At 44.1% G+C, this 17,929-nt stretch overlaps 1 protein-coding gene across 1 annotated transcript in view; it reads left to right on the plus strand.

Annotated features, from left to right (window-relative positions):
* Positions 1-16,597, plus strand: part of ADGRD2 (adhesion G protein-coupled receptor D2) — a 52,646-nt gene extending 36,049 nt beyond the window's left edge. Inside the window, 8 exon segments of the mRNA XM_072630329.1 lie at positions 4,838-4,989; positions 5,670-5,773; positions 6,378-6,480; positions 8,986-9,139; positions 10,527-10,660; positions 11,405-11,520; positions 13,687-13,807; positions 16,532-16,597. Of these exon segments, the coding sequence (XP_072486430.1) occupies positions 4,838-4,989; positions 5,670-5,773; positions 6,378-6,480; positions 8,986-9,139; positions 10,527-10,660; positions 11,405-11,520; positions 13,687-13,807; positions 16,532-16,597 (950 nt within the window).
* Positions 16,598-17,929: the final 1,332 nt, after the last annotated feature.

The following is a 17,929-nucleotide window of genomic DNA, read 5'->3' on the forward strand; positions in this document are numbered from 1 at the left end:
CAGAGGCTGTCTTTGCTGTTTGTGTCCCCAGAGCTTAACTCAGTGCTTTACCCAGAGTAAATACTCAAATCCACCCATCCATCCATCCATCCATCCATCCATTCATTCATCCATCCATGCATGCATTCTTTTATCTGTTTATTCATTTATCCATCCACCCATTCATTCATTTATTCATTTATCCATTCATTCAACCATTTATCCATTCATTTATTCATCAATTCATCCATTCATTCATTCATGATGTCTACTGTCCCTTAAAGCTCTAAAATCTTTGATTCAGATTCAAGGTGAGACTTGTTCTGACAAAGAAAATTGTATACGCAATCCAGGATTGACCTTGGGGGTGAGAGGAGAGTAAGGAGATTCCTAAGCACACTAGGGTCCTTCAATGTGTGATTGGACCCTTCCTTTTCAGCCTTTTGATTTTCTCCCCTGTTTATCCAGACCTAGGACAGTTGACTTTCGATAGTGCTCAGTGTAATAGAAAAACCAAAAAACCCAACCTCAACTTAACTTAGAGTTAAGAATTGTGACTCCTCCGCTAACTGACTCTGTGATCTAAGGGGAGCTGTTCCCGCTCGATGAGCCTTGCCTTTCCCATCTGCAAAATGGAGGTGATAGTTCCTGCTCCACCTCCCTTACAGGGTGGTTTTGAGGTTCATGGGACAACATGGTACAGAGAAAGGCATGCTTTTCAATCCCAGTTCTCACATGTAGTAGCCGTGTCTGTGGATAAGTCCCTCAACCTCTCTTAATTTCAATCATGGACGACCTCTGAGGGTCCCTTCCAAGATTCGGCAAATCTCTACAGAACTGAAAGTGACACAGCTGAAAATCATGTTATTAGCAATACTACAGTGACCCCCTCTGGCCAATGAGGAAAGAAGATAGTACTAATTGAATTTAAACACAGGCTGTTTCCCAGAATCACAGATCTAAGTCTAACAGATATCTGAACAAGAATTCTCTATACAGCAATAAATAAACAAATAAATGAGTTAATGAATGAATAAATGAACGAATAGGTAGATGGATGGATGGATGGATGAATAAATAAATGAATGGTTGTTGTCCTTCGTCTTTGAAGACCAAAATGACATCACCATTGTAAAGTGAAACTTCAGTGTCTGACTGTGGCTAATCAGACCAATACGAGCTCAGAATCCTCTACCACAGGTTGGGCACAGATAGTCCATATGAACATTTGTGGTGGATATCCCAAATTTGCACATCCTGCATTTACTTTGTGCTGTCTCAATTCTGCTTTGCTCAAAGAGCACAGCACCTTTTCTGATGTGGGCACCCTGTGCTGGCAGATAGTTGTGGCTGAGTGGTTAAGGTGATGGACTTGAAATCCATTAGGGTTTCCCCACACAGGTTCATATCTTGCCAACTACGGGATCTCATTTTATGAATGAATGACATCTTACCCATGCCTGAAAACTTTCAGCCTCTACCGCCTAAAAGCGGGGCAGCCCTTCCTTACTATTATATTTATTCTTAAATCAACTCCAGATTTGGTTCGCCGTAACATCCACCAGCGCAGATTCCCCACCCCTGCACCAGCCTCTTTTAGTTTTGCTCTCTGGGACCAATCAGAATGAGTTCAGTTGCACTCCCATAGGATCAGCCTTCACATACCTAAAGAGAGCTAGGATGTCCTTCTAAGTCTCCTCTTCCTCCCACACTGAACATCACTGGTTTCTTAAACCAGAGTCTAGGATATAACATTGTTTCTAGCAGGGGAGTGCTGAATAAATGCTTAACAGCCAGCTTGACATACTTTTTGGTTTCATCTGCATTGTTCATCATTATTTCTCCATTACTTTCTTAAATCTAGACAATCAACAAGCAAGAAATGAAGTCCTATTTTTGTAGCATTTGCCAAGGTCCAAGGTGTGAACGCTCACACTGAAAATGTAACAGGAGCTGACTCCCACACAGTCCTGGCTCTCAGTTCTCTCACCATCCTGTTCACTGTCCGCTGCCTGTGCTAATTTGTCAGTATCCTTCCTGAAATGTGGGGCCCTGAATGTGCTATTCTCAATATGGTCTGACCAGGATGGAGAGGACGGGACTGCCACCACCCAAGTGCTGAACATGAAATTCCTCTTAATGAAGCCTAAGGGCCCATTAGCTTTCTTGGCTTCCATGTGACTCCAGTGACACCCATTGACACCCATATGGAGCTTGCTGGACTCTAAAATCCCCAGAACTTGTTCATACTAACTTTTGTCTGGTCATAACTTTACCTCCCCATACTTGCTCTGTTTAATTTTGGAACCCCAAGGTAGGACCTGACATTTATCGCTCCTCAATTCCATCTTGTTAGATTTGACCTATCATTCTCACCTCCCATCACTCTGAACTTCATGGACAGATCCAGATCAACAAGTAGCTAACAGCATCCTACAAACTCACTGTACGAGCCTTGGACCCCCAGAGTGCCCACCCCTTTGTGAAAACTGGGCAATACTTCTGCCCCACTCCACCCCTTTAAAAATAGCCTTTCCTCTACGCCATACATACCTGTTGGGTTTTCATATTTATATGTTTTCCTGGCTTTCTGAGTATTCTTTTTTTTTTTTAAATAATTCCCACTGATTTCCAAGGGAGGGGTGGGGAAAACATGATTCCTTCCTCTTGCCTGAGGGGAGTATCATAAAAGGGAAGGGAAAGTCCTTCCATATAACTGAAGGGTTTTGGGAAGGGAGGAAGGGCAGGGAGTATCCTGGAGTTCAGGGATTGTTGTTTGCTCACCAGACTACTCTTCCTGATTTCGAATCCAGCCTCAGACACATACTAGCTGTATGACCCTGGGCAAGTCACTTAACCCTATTTGCCTCAGTTTCCTCATCTATAAAATGATCTGGACTTGCAGAGAGTTTGACACAACTGAAAAACAACAATAGTTTACATACAATTGGTTTCCTTTGAAATTCTATGTGTTATCTTATGCTTTTAAAAACATTATTCTGAGAAGAAAGGAAAGGAGCAAACAAACTTTTATTAAGTGCCTACTGTATGCCTGGTACTGTGCTAAGCTCTTTATGAATATTATCTCATCTGATCCTCAGAACAACCCTGTGAGCCAGGTGCTATTAGTATCCAAATTTTACAGAAGAGGAAACTCGGGCAAGCAGAATGGTAGCATTCTGAATGCTGTCCTTAGGTAAATGACTTACCTAGGACCACACAGCTAGTAAGCATCTGCGGCCAAATTTGAACTGACTCCAGACTAAGTATTCTATCCATTGCACGTCTAGCTGCTTCTAGGTGGATCCATAGGCTTCACTAGACTGTCAAAGGTGTTCATCACTCAAAAAACTTTAATAACCCTGATCTAAATGATCCAGGGTCCCTGGCAGGAGGGGATTCTGTCTGTCAGCTAAGTACAAAGTCCCTGAACCCCATAAAAGCTATAGTAACAGTGATAATTAACCGTGGATAAAACTCTGTTTGGGCTTACAGGGGATGGAGTCAGAAGGGACCTCTGCTTTCTAGGTAAGGAATCTGAGACTGGGGAGATTAAGGGAATTTTTGTTATTCAGTCATTTTTCAGTTGTGTCCAACTCTTTGTGTCCCCATGTGCGATTTTCTTGACAAAGATACTGGAGTGGTTTACCATTTCCTTCTCTAGCTCATTTTACAGATGAGGAAACTGAGGCAAATAGGGTTAAGTGACTTGCCCAGGATCACACAGCTAGTAAGTATCTGGGACTGTATTTGAACTCAGAAAGATGAGTCTCCCTGCTTCCAGTCCTGGCACTACCTAGCTTCTCCTCTTAAGGGAATCGCTCAATGTTAATTAGGTAGTAAGTGGCAAGGGCAAGATTTGAACCTTGGTCCAGAATATATCTCCCTGTACCATGCTTCCATTCCTCAAGCTTGAGCCAGGTCCCAAGGATAATGGGGAGTACAGCCAGGATTCAAACTCCACGTCCACAGAGTTCAAATCCAGTATTATTTCCTTGACACTACAGGTGTCTGGCATTGTTCTAGTGACTGCACATATGCTGAGAGTGTTTTTAGAAGTTTAGTGAATGGCTTTTGCTTTTCACATCATGTTTTCTTTTCAAAATAATTTTATTTCAATTAACAAATATTTCTGTTCTTTCCTCTCTCTTCATCACCCCATCCTCACAAGAAAGACAAAAATGGAAAACAAAGCCTTTTAACATATGCTCTATTACTCCCCTACCCAAATCCTCCCTTGAGCAAGAAAAGGTGGAGGAAAACCAAAGAGATGGAGCGATCATATCTGGAAATGTAGGCAGCATTTGGCATCCATAGGATGATACATTTAGAGCCGGCATGGGGAAGGAAAAAAGGAAGGGAAGAGGGGAGGAAGAAAAGGAAACAAACATTTATTAAGCACCTACTATGTGCCAACACTTAATAAATGTTACCTTATTTGATTTTCACAACAACCTTAGAGGAGTTGTGTTCCCAGGTGCTATTATCCCAGTTTTGCAAATGAGAAACCTGACTCAGACAGAGGTTAAATGACTTGCCCAGGATCTCACAGCTAATAAGTATGTAAGGCAGGATTTGAACTGAGGTCTTTCTGACTTCAAACCCAGCCCTGTATCCATTGCTCCCTCTCTACACATCTGAGTTGATCCTCACAACATCCCTGTGAGATAAATAGACTAGATATTATCATCCCCATTTTATAGATTAAAGAGCTGAAAGGAAAAACAGTCATGTCTAAGGTCAGGCATGAAATTGGTGATGAGATTCGAATCCAGCCTGGTGGCAGAGGCCTTCTCCCAACTTCCCTGGGTAGTAGGGAGAATGGGTTCAGGACAGCATGAGTTCATTCTAATGACAGGCCTTTTGTTTCCTTCCTATCCCAGCCCTGAGACTGGGGGCTCCTGGTCCAGTGAAGGATGCTCAGTGAATGCTCAGCACCAAGAATCTACCTCCTGTTTCTGCAACCACAGCACCAACTTTGCCATCCTCTTACAGGTGTATGATGTCCAGGTGGGTCAGGAAAAGGGAGAGGAGTGTAGGGAGTCATGCTTAGTGGTAGAGTTAAGGGATTCGATCAGTCCTGGAAATAGTGACATGACACAGCTGACTGAGGGTTGTACTTGAAGTCAGGAAGACCTCAATTCAGATCCTGCCTCAGACATTTATTTACTAGCTATAATACCCTGGGCAAGTAACTTCCCCAGTCTGGGCTTCAGGCTTCTCATCTATAAGGAGAATAGGAGAATAACACCTATCTCCCTGGGTTGTTGTGAGGATCAAATTAGATAAGCACTTTCCTAACCTTCAAGTGCTGTGGAAATGCTTGCTGCTAATATTATTATCATTAAATAATAATCCAGTTGCAGTCATCAGAATCCTGAGGGGGTTGAGGGAAAGAGGACAGTGTGGGAAGAACATAAAAGAGGGCAGTGTTAGAGCTGGAGGAGACATGAGAATGAAGATTGTCAGAGCTGGGAAGGTCCTCAGAACACACAATGTTAGAGCTACGCGGATATTTCGGTATTGTCTAGTCTAACCTCCCTGCTTTAAAGATGAGAAAACTGAGGCCCAGACTGGAAAAGTGGCTTGCCCTAACTAGTCATCCTGACCTGGGCAGAAAGATAGGATGGAAGAAGGCTCCACAACTCCTGGTCTCTATGTGGTTTTGCCCTATTTGTTTTTCCAAACAGAGGAGCTCTGAGGAGGAGTCTGTGCTGAAGACGCTCTCTTTCATCGGCTGTGGCGTGTCCTTTTGTGCTCTTATCACCACCTTCATCCTATTCCTGGCTGTTGGGTAAGGAGTCCTCAGACACCTGATGAACCCTACATATACTCTGACCCAGATTCCACTGCACTTCAGGAGTTCCCCCGGGGCTTGTGTGATCCCATCCTCAAAGGTCTTCAGGGAAGGAGATGCTCAGATGCTCTCTCCAAAGTTGGCCCTACTGTCCTTGTGGATCAGAGCTCTAACTTCTCTTCCAGCTAGAGGTGGGGAGAGCAGAGGGGAACTTTGCACTAGGATAAAGTTTGGGGAGGAAAGTCAGTATTTCAGTTCATCCTTCTTCCTTCTCTTCTTTCCTTCCACACCCTTCTCCCTCTTCTCCATTTCCCCTTCTACCTCCTCCTCATCTCCTCATCCCACTTTCCTTCTCATCTCTTCTGCCTTTGCTATCTCATCTTTTACTCTTTTTCTTCTTTTTCTTCATCCTCATCTCCCCTCCTCCCTCTTCCACTCACCCTTCTTTCTCCTTTTCCTCTTACTCATCTCTTTGCCCTCTTTGCCTCCCTTTCTTCATCCTTCCTCCTGCTTCATCTCCCCTCCTCCTCCCTTCTCCCATCCTTCCCTCATCCTCCTTTCCTTCTCCCCCTCCTCTTTTCCTCTATCTGTTCTCTCCCAGGCTCCCACAGTCTGAGAGGACCACCGTTCACAAGAACCTTATCCTTGCTCTAGCAGCTGCTGAAGCCCTTCTCATGTTCAGCGAATGGGCAAAAGCCAAGAAGGTGGGCAGTCCTAGCCCTGAAGGTGTGTGTATGAATCAGAACATGGAGCATGGGTCCTTCCTAGACAGAGAAGGCACTGGGTCTACAACATCACAACCTGTCTTTCCCACCCCTCCATCCTCTTTACCTCCCTAAGAGAGAAGAAGGAAAAGAATGAGTATTCCCATCCTATAGATAGAAATCCAGAAGCCCAAAACAGTTTTGGATTTTATAATTGTTCTACAGTCTACAATCAAAACCAAGGGTCATGAAGTCCTACCTGTGTTTTCTCTTACTAGGTTAATCAAAGTGTAAACATTAGTTCAAAGAAAAGCCATTTAATCAGACAGCATAACAAAATAAATGATAAAGATTCTTCCCTCAGACACACAGGGGTACACGTTCCCATGAGTTACCACACCTGCTTTGGGAGAGGTTACATAAAGAACAGGATACACTCAAAAAAATTCTGTGGAGGAGCACATATACCCCAGGCAGCCAGCTGGTGCAGTGGATAGAGTGCTGGGTCTCAAGTTAGGAAGACCTGAGTTCAAATCTGTCTTCAGACACTTATTGGCTATGTGGCCAAGTCACTTAAATCTCTGTTTGCCTCAGTTTCCTCAACTGTAAATTGGGTAATAATAGCACCTACCTTGCAAGGTTGTAGGGAGGATCAAATGAGATAGTATTTGTAAAAAGCACTTAGTACTATGCCTGGTCCATAGTAAGTGCTATATTTTTTGCTGTTCAGTCGTGTCGGACCCCATGGACCACAGTATGCCAAGTCCTTCTGTCCTTCACTGTCTCTTGAAGTCTGTCCAAGCTCATGTTCGCTTTTTCCATGACACTATCTCTCCATCTCTCATCCCCTGCCTCCCCTTTTCCTTTTGTCTTCAATCTTTCCCAACATCAGGGTCTTTTCCAATGAGTCCCCTCTTCTCATTATGTGGTCAAAGTATTCCAACTTCAGCCTCATTTTTTGACCTTCCAGTGAATAGCCTGAATCCATTTCAGATGATTAATTAATTTTTAAGTAGTGACTGATTGGATCTCCTTGCTGTCCACGGGACTCTAAACGTCTTCTCTAGCATCACAATTTGAAGGAATCGATCCTTCGGCACCCAGCTTTCCTTCTTATGCAACTCTCACAGTCATACATTGTTACTATATACATGGTAGCTATTATTAACTCATACCTCCGAAGTTACAGGCTCCCAATGTGTGACGTCATTGCACGTTGCTCTCAACTTCTCTGCTCTCTGCTACCATCTACTGGTCCTCAGCCGTTATGCATTCACTTTCTTCATCACTGTCATTAATGACTAACTCCTTTGTGATTCAAGTCCCAGCCAACTAGCGACATTTTTAGTCCGTCTTTTGAACTATTTTGTCCAAAGCTACCCATTCATATTTACTCAGTCTAAAATCAGATGATCTAAACTATAGCTCCCAAATTCCTTTGAATTCCTATCGTATCTCTGGGCTGCTAGCCTGAATCTCCTTCAAATTATCCTGGGAATTCCACTTAAGAAATCTGCAAAGAAGTAAAATTGGGGATTGTCTTTAGCCCTCCTAATTGCTCCTGATTGCCTCATAAGTCAAGTAGGGTTCAAGACTGAAAAGGCCTGAGTAAAGATGGTGAGCTATGTCCTACTTCCTCCTCACACATTTAACTCACTCCCCAAATCCAAACCCAAACCCAAACCATGTTATTCCCTATATACCTTTAGAAATAATTTCCCGTGGAATATCTCAACCAAACCTCCAAAACCCCACTGTAAGAGAAAGAGGGCAAAATATATGCCCACTTCACAGGCGAGGAAATTGAGTGAAACTCAGAGATAGAAAGTAACTTACCCAGAATTAGTGGCAGTCAAGAAAAAACCAGTATCTCCTGACTTTCATTGTACCACTCATTCTGGGAATCAATCGATCAATTAATAAACATTGATTAAGTGCCTCCTATGTGAACCGCCCTCCTGACGCTGCTGCTGATTTTAATGGCAATTCTAACTGATAGCCACCTACCACCTTAAGGTTTACAAAATGCTTCCCATAAGTGATCTCCTTTGGTCCTCACAACTGCCCTTTGAGGCAGATGATATTTATCATCTCCATTTTATTAATGTAATTGGATCTTAGAGACATGAGGTGACTTTCCCAATGTCACCCTGCTAACCATTGACAGAACCAGGCCTTGAACACAAGTCTTTTTCACATGTCACACCACTGGTCATTCTTTCAGTCATGGAATGATGGCACTCTCAACTCCCATTTCTGTAGCATTTTTGTAGTTTACAAGGTGTTTTCCTCTCACAATAGCCTGGGGAAGTAGGAAGTGCTTTGTTGTCCTCATTTTATGGATCAGAAAACTGAGACTCAGAGATGAGGAATGACTGTACCCAAGGTTACTCGGTTAGCAAGGATCAACCTCACACTCTGACAGGGATCTTCTGACTTGAGTCTTAGGAGTGAGGTGGGAGGAGGTGATATACTCGCCCTTATATTTGTCCTTCCCGGTCCCAGGTGGTGTGCATGGTGCTGACAGCCTCCTTACACTTCTTCTTCATGGCTGCCTTTACCTGGATGCTGGTCGAGGGTCTCCTACTATGGAGTAAGGTCGTAGCTGTCAACAGGAGTGAGAATCAGAGGATGAAATTTTACTACATGATAGGCTGGGGTAAGGACTGAGCTCCAGGAGGCCACTAAAGGCAAGGAGGTGGGAGGGAGGTGAGGAGATGACTAGATTATATTACCTCTTCAAACAATGATGTGTTAGGGATGCAGCCTATGTGAGAGGGAGGCCTATATTTGGACCAAAATGTTATGGAAGGAGTGGTGAATTCAGAATCAAAATATCTGGGCTCACATACCAGATCTACTGTTTACTGTCTGCGTGATCTTAGAGAAATGACAACCTCCCTGGGTCTATTTTCTGTTTGGTCAAATAAGGTAATTGGACTAGAAGGTCTCTAAAGTCTCTTTGAATTCTAAATCCTATGATCTACCTCCAACTAGGAATCCAGGATTCTAGCCACTACTTCATACTGCCTCCAATCTTAAACCTAGATTGAAACCATGACTACATATGCCCAGTCCTGTCCCTGATGACCTCCCCCAATCCAGACCCAAACTTTCTGTTCCCTGTCCTCTAGCTCTCTCACAATTCTCCTCACTCTGCCTAGGAAAAAAACCCCAGGATCTAGGAGGTAGCATGCAAAACTGAGGCCATTTAGTCTGGGGTAGTTGAGGAAAGAAACTAGAAATGATTGTTAGTATCTTGTTTGTCTTGATGGAATCGAGGGGATTAGTTGGTGGTTAATTGGTGGTTAATTGTGGGAAATAAGCAAACCCCATTGACTCCATCTGGTGCCCCAGTTTGGAAGCTAGCTCAGACCCCTTTCTATTCAGTTATGGGTCTAGTCCAATTTCTGTCCTGCGAGAAAACTTTATTCAGTTATGGGAATTATGAGAAAGCCTTATTGAATTGTATTATCTGAACCTAGCTTTGGGTGGCTGGGAAGCTGGACCACTCTACTTGCTGCTTAGAGATGCTTAACTAAGGACCTAGATTATGCTGACCAGAAACCCAGCCAGATCCGAAGATCAGTGCAAGGGGTGTTCTCACAATTATACAGCTCCAGCAACCATATGTCTTATCTGAAAACTGACCCCGTAGTGATCGAACAGTTATTATTTCCATGCTCCTTTGATTGTTTATAGATATTTGGGGAGTGGGGCACCTCTTTTTCTGAATTCAGGGAATTGCACTTGTTTGCTCTTCCCCTCCCAATTTGGAAAGTTCTTAATCTTTCATCCAATTAGAAATCAGACTATCTAATGTTGTATTGTTTCTTTTTAATTAATTGGCCTTATTTGATTGTTTTTAACTATAAAAGCCTGTTTCCCCTTATATTGAGGGTCCATTCCTAAGCTGAGGAAGGGGCCTGGTCCCAATTTGTTAGGTAATTAGCATGCGTTGCTTAATAAATTGATATGCTCGGAAGGTCGAACATTTACTTCCTCAGTTATTTCCTCTTTCACCCACCATACTTCCCCTCTTACAGGTCTCCCAGTGGTCATTGTAGGTGTCACTCTGGCTTCCTCCTTTGATGGCTATATGGCTGATCATCACTGCTGGCTTAGCTTGCGGAAGGGCGTCATCTGGGCCTTTGCAGGACCTGTCCTCTTTGTATTAACTGTAAGTGAAGGGCAGGGACAAGGGAAGGCTTGAAGGGCTGGCCCTGAAAATTGGGGTTGGACAGAAAGATAATATTCAGTGAGACTTGAATGAGAAGGTACAAGGGAGTCCAAGAGTGTGGTGGATCCTATGGGTATAAGAAGTGAGTTTAGGGAACTAGGATGAAAGGTAGGGATCTGAGAGACCAGGGATGAAGCTTTGAGAAAAGGAACAGGAAGAAAACAGATCCTGAGGGAATGCGAGATAGATTTTTAGAAGGACTAGATTAAGGCCAGGAAAAGTGTAGGTTGTGAGGAGGCTGATGGGTTGTTATGGGGGATGAGGATAGAGAAAAGAGCTCCAGAGAAAGAGAGATATGATCCAAATGGACAGGGCTGTTACTGGGAGTGGGGAGTACCTGGGGGTGAGGCCTAAGGGTCTAAGGCAGGGGTGGGAGACGTGCACCTTGAGGTCACAGGTGACCTCAAGTGCAGCCCTTTGAATCCAAACTTCACGAAGTTTGGGCTGCACTTGAGGACCTGGAGGGCTGCATGTGACATTGAGGCTGCAGGTTCCCCACCCCTGGTCTAGGGTGTTGGATTTTGGAGGGCCTGATAAATAGTAGTTCTTGATGGGAAAGAAGGGAGAAGGAGCACAAAGCAAAGTGCTGAAGGAGAAAGCTAGGAGAAACACCCAGGAGGGATAGTATGAATAAATGTGGAGAAAATGGGAGTAGAACATGTCCATTCTGCACATGGCCCACAGGTGAATACCTTCATCCTGTTCCGAGTGGTGATAGTCACTGTGTCCAGTGCCCGGCGACGTTCCAGAATGCTGAGCCCCCAAAATAGCCTTGAGAGGCAGATTGGAGTCCAGATATGGTGAGGAGCTGCTGGGACTACCTGTTGAGGGCTGGGCACCAAAGACAAATTTTCACTGAGTTTGATTTGAGAATACTCAGCTTGGTTGGTGCATCCAACCTAGCCTCTGAGGACCACCATGATGACATAGTAGATAGGATGTTAGGACTTAGAGTCAAGAAGACCCAGCTTCAAATCCTGCCTCCAGCTTTAGCCATGTAACCATGGGCCAGCACAATATCTCTGAGCTTGTTTCCTGAGCTGAAAAAAAAAAATGGCACTGGTAATATCTGTATTCCTCAGAATGTTGTTATGCAGTTCAAATGAGCTAATGTACCCAATGTGCTTTGCAAATATTTAAATGCTGTGCTGATTTCCATTATTATTTTAATGGAAAAGTTCATAGAATTAGAATGAGAAGGTTTGGTTTGAGTTCCAACTTTACCACTTAATCCCTGTGTGACTTTGAATGTTACTTTCCCTCTCTGGGCAGAGAGGGAAGGGGGATAATTACAAAATAAGGATTGAACCAGATGGTGCCTGAGATCCCTTCCTGTTCTAAGTCTGTGACCCTATGAATATCCGAGTATGTCTGTGGGCAGGAACGTGTGGTGGATCTGTCCCATGTCTCCTAGTTTAGGAAGGAGACAACAGGAACATCCTCAATCTTTGCCCTGAGGACTTAGCAGTCTGGAGTAGGACACCCAAGCTGAGAGCTTCTCAGAAGTTGAAACCCTAAAGTGGTAAGGTAGAGGACAAAGATCTCCCAGCTAGGTGGCACAGTGCCAGGCCTGGACTCTGAGAGTTCAAATCCAGCATCAGATACTTACTAGCTGTGTGACCCAGGACAAATCACTTGACCTCTGTTTGACTCAGTTTCCTCATCTGTAAAATAAGGATAATAACACTGACCTCTCAAGCTTATTATGAGAGTCAAATGAGATGACAGTTGTGAAGTGCTTAACACAGTGCCTGGTACATAGTAAGCACCATATAAATGTTAGCAGTCATTATTATTATTCCTATATAATCCTTTGGAGGTTACCAACCTTTCTGAATATCAGTGTCCCCGTCTTAAAATGGGCATACTACCATATATATATATTGGACTTGGGGTTTTTTGTTTGTTTGTTTTTTAAATAAACCTTAAAGTGATATGGAAAGGAAGGGTCTTATGTCACTAGGTGTTCAGAGTGACCCTCTGGAGAAGGAAAGGTGGGCATCCAGTGGTTAAGGGTAGTGAGACAAAGCTGAAACATGGCAGCCAGGTTGCCTTTGTTGAGCTGCTGGAGAAGTGAAGGAGAAATCTCTTAGCCCATATCTCCTTCCAGAATGTTTTTACTCCTGAGGAGTTCTTGGGAAGAGAAGTCTTTTCATTGTAAAGAGCAGTCTGGGGTCTGCCTTGTGAAGAGGCAGTGCCCTGAGTGAGGGGAAGGCATGGGTTAGCATCCAGGGAGATGGAGGCCTCTTCAAGAATTTGGGGAAAGAACCACAGAACATAGAAAGTCAGGACTAAAGGAACCTTTGAACAGAGAATTCTAGGGATGGACTTGGCCTCAAACCATGAATTCTAAGCTCTATCTAGAGGAGAACTGAGAGAAAAATATCTCATCTAAGGATATTTAACTTTCTTGGTGTCGTGGCCCCCTTTGGCCATGAAACCAAAACCTCTGGATGGACCCATTCTCAGAATGATGTTTCACCAGCCTTCCTGGACACCCTGACCCTCTACTTCCTACTGTCCATTCTTCCTTCCAAGGAGGACCATTCTCAGAATAATGTTTTTATTACCCCTTTTTCAAAATAATGCTTTAAGTATGTAAACTAAAATACACAGGATTGAAAAGAAAATCAATTACATTTAAATACAGTTATCAAAAAATTTTAAGTTTGTGTACCCCAGATTCAGAGTCCCTGGTTCTAATTCACTTTCTCCTCACCCCCTGCCCCTATTTATTTTATATATGAAGAAACTGAGGCAGGAAAAGGTGAAACCAGCTGCCCATGATCATCCAGCTATTCTTACAGAATGACGGGAAGATAGGACAGAAGGATTGCAGCTACCCTTCCCTGTCCTTGGTCTTTTTTGTAGAGGGATGTAGGGGCTTAGTTCTATCTCTGATATGACTCGCCCTCCTAGCCCTTGGCTTCTGTACTGATGGGGTTCTCTCTTCTCTTTTCTTCCAGGGCAACAGTGAAACCTGTGTTGGTGCTGCTGCCAGTTCTGGGCCTTACTTGGCTGGGCAGCATGTTGGCACACCTCAGTATGGCATGGGCATATGTGTCCATCATCCTCAACTCTTTCCAGGTAATGCCAACTCAGGGAACAACAGAAGAAAAGCAGACCAGAGGACTTGGGTCAAGTTCATTGACCTTTCTGGGCATCCAGATGCCCTATTTTCTCCTTATCATTACCCTGCCCCATGTAGCCCATTACAGAAGATGACCCTGAAGTTCGAGTAGAGGATTCAGACTCCAGGATTGGTGTTAGTACTGGAGTAACAAGATCACTTTACCTGGAATCACAGCAGTCTTGGGATTTGTTTTGGAAAAGACATCTCCCGATCCAACACCCTCATTAGGGAAACTAAGGCCCACAGGGATGAAATTCTTTGCCCAGGATCACACAACTAGGAAATTTGAAAAGTGAGATTCAAACCCAGATTCAAATCTTTATTGAATTAAATCAAATCCTCTGACTTTAAATCCAGGTCTCTTTTTACCTTCCACTGCTCTTCTGACTCTAGGAAACTCAAAAATAGGTTGAATCAGAAGATCTGGATTTAAGCCCTCACTCCTGACAATTACTGGTTATGAGACCTTGAACAAGTCATGTTGCTTCTCTGAGCCTCAGTTTCTCCATCTGTAACAAGAAGTCATATAGATAACCTCTGAGGTCCCTTCCAGGTCTAAATCTATAATACTATGTAATGATATTACATACATCATAGCTACATGCTGTGTAACTTTAGGCAAGTACCTGTTCATCTTTTAGCCTCATCTGTAAAATGGGTATAATAATGCTCACACACCTTACCTCACAGGGCAACTGTGTGGAAAGCCCTATGTGAATGAATATTGTGTGGTCTTGCCCTATAAAGTGCTTGGGGGTTTTGTGTATGTGTGTGTGTGTGTGTGCGTGTGTGTGTGTGTGTCTGGGTCTGTGTCTGTGTGTGTCCAACCCAGTCTAGAAGGTGGGGAGATGGAAGAGTGTGAATAGGGACGGGGACACAGATCTCTGCTTCCAGGTGAGTGACATTCATCTGGTCCCTGAGGTCTGAGGAAGTGTCCAACCACAACCTTCCACACACTCCCCTATGCTCCGTCAGCTTCATTTCCAAGAAGTTCAGGATCCATCTGAGCTAAGTCAATGGAGTATACATGGGACAGCCCCTAGAGGACAACATTCAAAGCTTTCTCCTCCTCCCCCCAACCCGGTCCAGCTCTCAGCCACTGACTCTTGTCTTTTATTGGGGAAGAAGAAAAATCTGACCCTCATTCACACTAAAGGACTGAGTCTTTGCATCTTTCTCTCCTTGCCTGTCTCTGGCTTCATTTCTCTCACTTTATCTCTCCTCTTTCTCTTCCTGTCTCTGTTTCTTTTTCCCTGTCTCTCCATGTCCCTGGTATCTCCCCAGTTTCAGCTTCAGCTGAGGTGGGCAGTGGGAGGTGGGCAGCAGGCACAGTACTCAGGCTCTCCCCCAGGCTCTGGTCCACCCTGGAGCTGCTCATTCCTATACTTAGGCTTTAGCTCCCTAGTCAGACCCTGGAGCTAACTCTCTCTTCCTTGGATGGTGGGCAGGGCCCAAAGTACCTTATTTCCATAACTACTGGCTCTCTCCAGCCTGCTTCTCCAGGCCCACCTTCTGTCTCCTCCTCCTTTGCTTCTGAACCATTCCCTTCCCTATAGATCTCTGGCTCTCCCTGACTCTAGATTGCATATATCTGTGTACCTTTTTCTTCCTTTCCATTTCTCTCTTTCTATGTCTTTTTGTGTGTCTATCCCTCTCCCCATGTAGGCATTTTTCTCAGTGCCTCTATTTTCTGTGTCTCTAGTGACCCTCTCTTCCCTGCCCTAGTCTCTCTTCTGCACTTCTATCTCTGCACTTTCAGTCTCCACAATGGCGTCTCCATCTCTGTCTTTGCTTCTGTCTCTACAGATTTCAGTTTCTTTATGTTCCTGCCTCTCATAGACTCATGAGGCATTAGAGCTGGGAGGGAACCTGAAACATCAAACATTAAAGAATAAAATTGTGGTGGAATATAGAAGTGAGGACTGGAAAGGACTTTTGCACATAGACCATTATTGCAGAATGAGACTTCAGAGGAAAGGAAAGGGAATAAGCATTTATATAACATCAACTATGTATTACCCACTGTACTAAGCACTTTACATTTACCATCCCATTTGATCCTCACAACTGCCCTTGAAGGTGGATGCTACTCTTATTCCCATTTTACAGTTAAGGAAACTGAGGCAAACAGAGGTTAAGTAGCTTGGCCAGGGCCACACAGCTGGTGAGAATCTGAGGCTGGATTTTAACTTAGTTCTTAGTGAGTTCCTTTAAGAACATAGAATGTTAGAGTTGGGAGGGTCCTTAAAACATAGACTATTAGAATATAGAACATTAGACCTGGAAAGACCCTAGAGAAGTCTAGTTCGATGGACACATTACAGGGAGTCCCTGATCCACCTCCATCACTCACTGGGTCTCAGTGTTGGAGGAAAAAGGATATTTATTATTCACCGACCCACTGGAATTTCTGACCATGTGGCCACTAGAGGGCAAAATCTCCCAAAGGAAATGCTAACCTTGGTTTTCCTTGGGGAAGAGGGAAATGGTCCTCGGCAACCATCACTTCCCCATTCAGCTTCCTCCTGAGCTGGACCCCCACACCAGAAAATGGCAGGCCTGGACCCTGGCCCACTGGCCCCTGGCCCACTTCTCCTTCCAGAATCTGTTAGATTATGCCAAACCCCCAGATCTGAGATAACGTTGCTTCCCCACCTCATTCTGTGTTATGTCCCTAGGGGCTGTACATATTCCTGGTCTATGCTGTCTACAACAGTGAGGTGAGTAGTGGGGAGGGGGTCTAGCAGTGGGTACCTTAAAATGTCTTTAGTGACTATGTGGCCCAATACCCCTCTCCGCGCAGCGCCATCTAGATACACCAGTCACAAAGATGCAGTCTAGAGAAGGAAGAATGAGGGAAGATCTCTTAAAAGCTCTTAAAATCAGAATTTTTGAGCTACAATGATCCCAGGATCCCAGATCTTGAGGCAGAGAGGATCCTGGAGGCCATTAAGCCCAAGTGACTTGGCCAAGGTAACTTGCACAGGGAGTGGGCATCACAGGTGAGATTTAAACCCAAGTCCTCCAACTCTAGAGCCAATGGGCATGTAGTCCAGCCCCTTCCTGGGCAGGACTCTCCACTAGCATGCCTGACAAGTGGTCATCCAGCCTCCACTGAAGAACCTTCAGTGATGGGAAACTCATTACCTCCTAAGGTAACTGATGTCCTTGTTGTACAACTGCTTGATATATATCTGCTCCTATTTCTGCTGTCAGGGACCAAGCAGAATACATCTAATCCCAGTCCTTCATAGAAGCAGCTGGTGGGTACAGTGGCTGGAGTACTGGGCCTAGAATCAGGGACACCTGAGTTCAAATCTAGTCTTAGACACTTACTAGCTTTGTAATCTTGGGCGAGTAATTAATCTCTGTTTGTCTCAGTTTCCTCAACTGTAAAACAGATATAAATAACACCATCTCAATGTAAATAGCACTTAGCACAGTACCCAACATATAGTTCATTGTTGTTCAGTGGTTTCAATCATACCCAACTCTTTGGAGTTTTCTTGGCAAAGATACTGGAATGGTTTGCCGTTTTCTTCTCCAGCTCATTTTATAGATGAGGAGCTGAGGTAAACTGTTAAGTAATTTAACATTACATATTATTACATATTACATACATAACATTATATACAACTAGTGACTGAGGCCAGATTTGAACTCAGGTCCAGAACTCTATCCGCTGTACCACCTTCCTGTCCTCTGGCATATAGTAGGTGCTATATAAATGCCTATTCTCTTTCCTCATCCACATGATACCCCTTCAGATATCTAGGGACAAAAGTCCTGATTTCCCCTCCAACTGGCTCCTTTAAGTAGATTCTGATAGACTTTTAGGGTCTGGGGCCTAGCGTTTAACTCCAAGGCTGTCCCTTTAGTGCAGCTAAATTAGGGCCTGCCTTCCCTGCTACAAGACTGGTCAGACTCCCCTGGGACTAGTGGAAAGAGCATTGGGCTAGATTCCTGTCCTAATTCTGCTCTTTACTAACTGTGTGACCTTGGGCAAATCACTTTCTGAGCCTCGTTTTCTTTCTCTGTAAAATGAGAAGGTTGGACCCTCCAGCTTTGATTTGGTG

This window comes from Notamacropus eugenii, chromosome 1, assembly GCF_028372415.1.
Source record: "Notamacropus eugenii isolate mMacEug1 chromosome 1, mMacEug1.pri_v2, whole genome shotgun sequence".
In the NCBI taxonomy this organism is placed as follows: Eukaryota; Metazoa; Chordata; class Mammalia; order Diprotodontia; family Macropodidae; genus Notamacropus; species Notamacropus eugenii.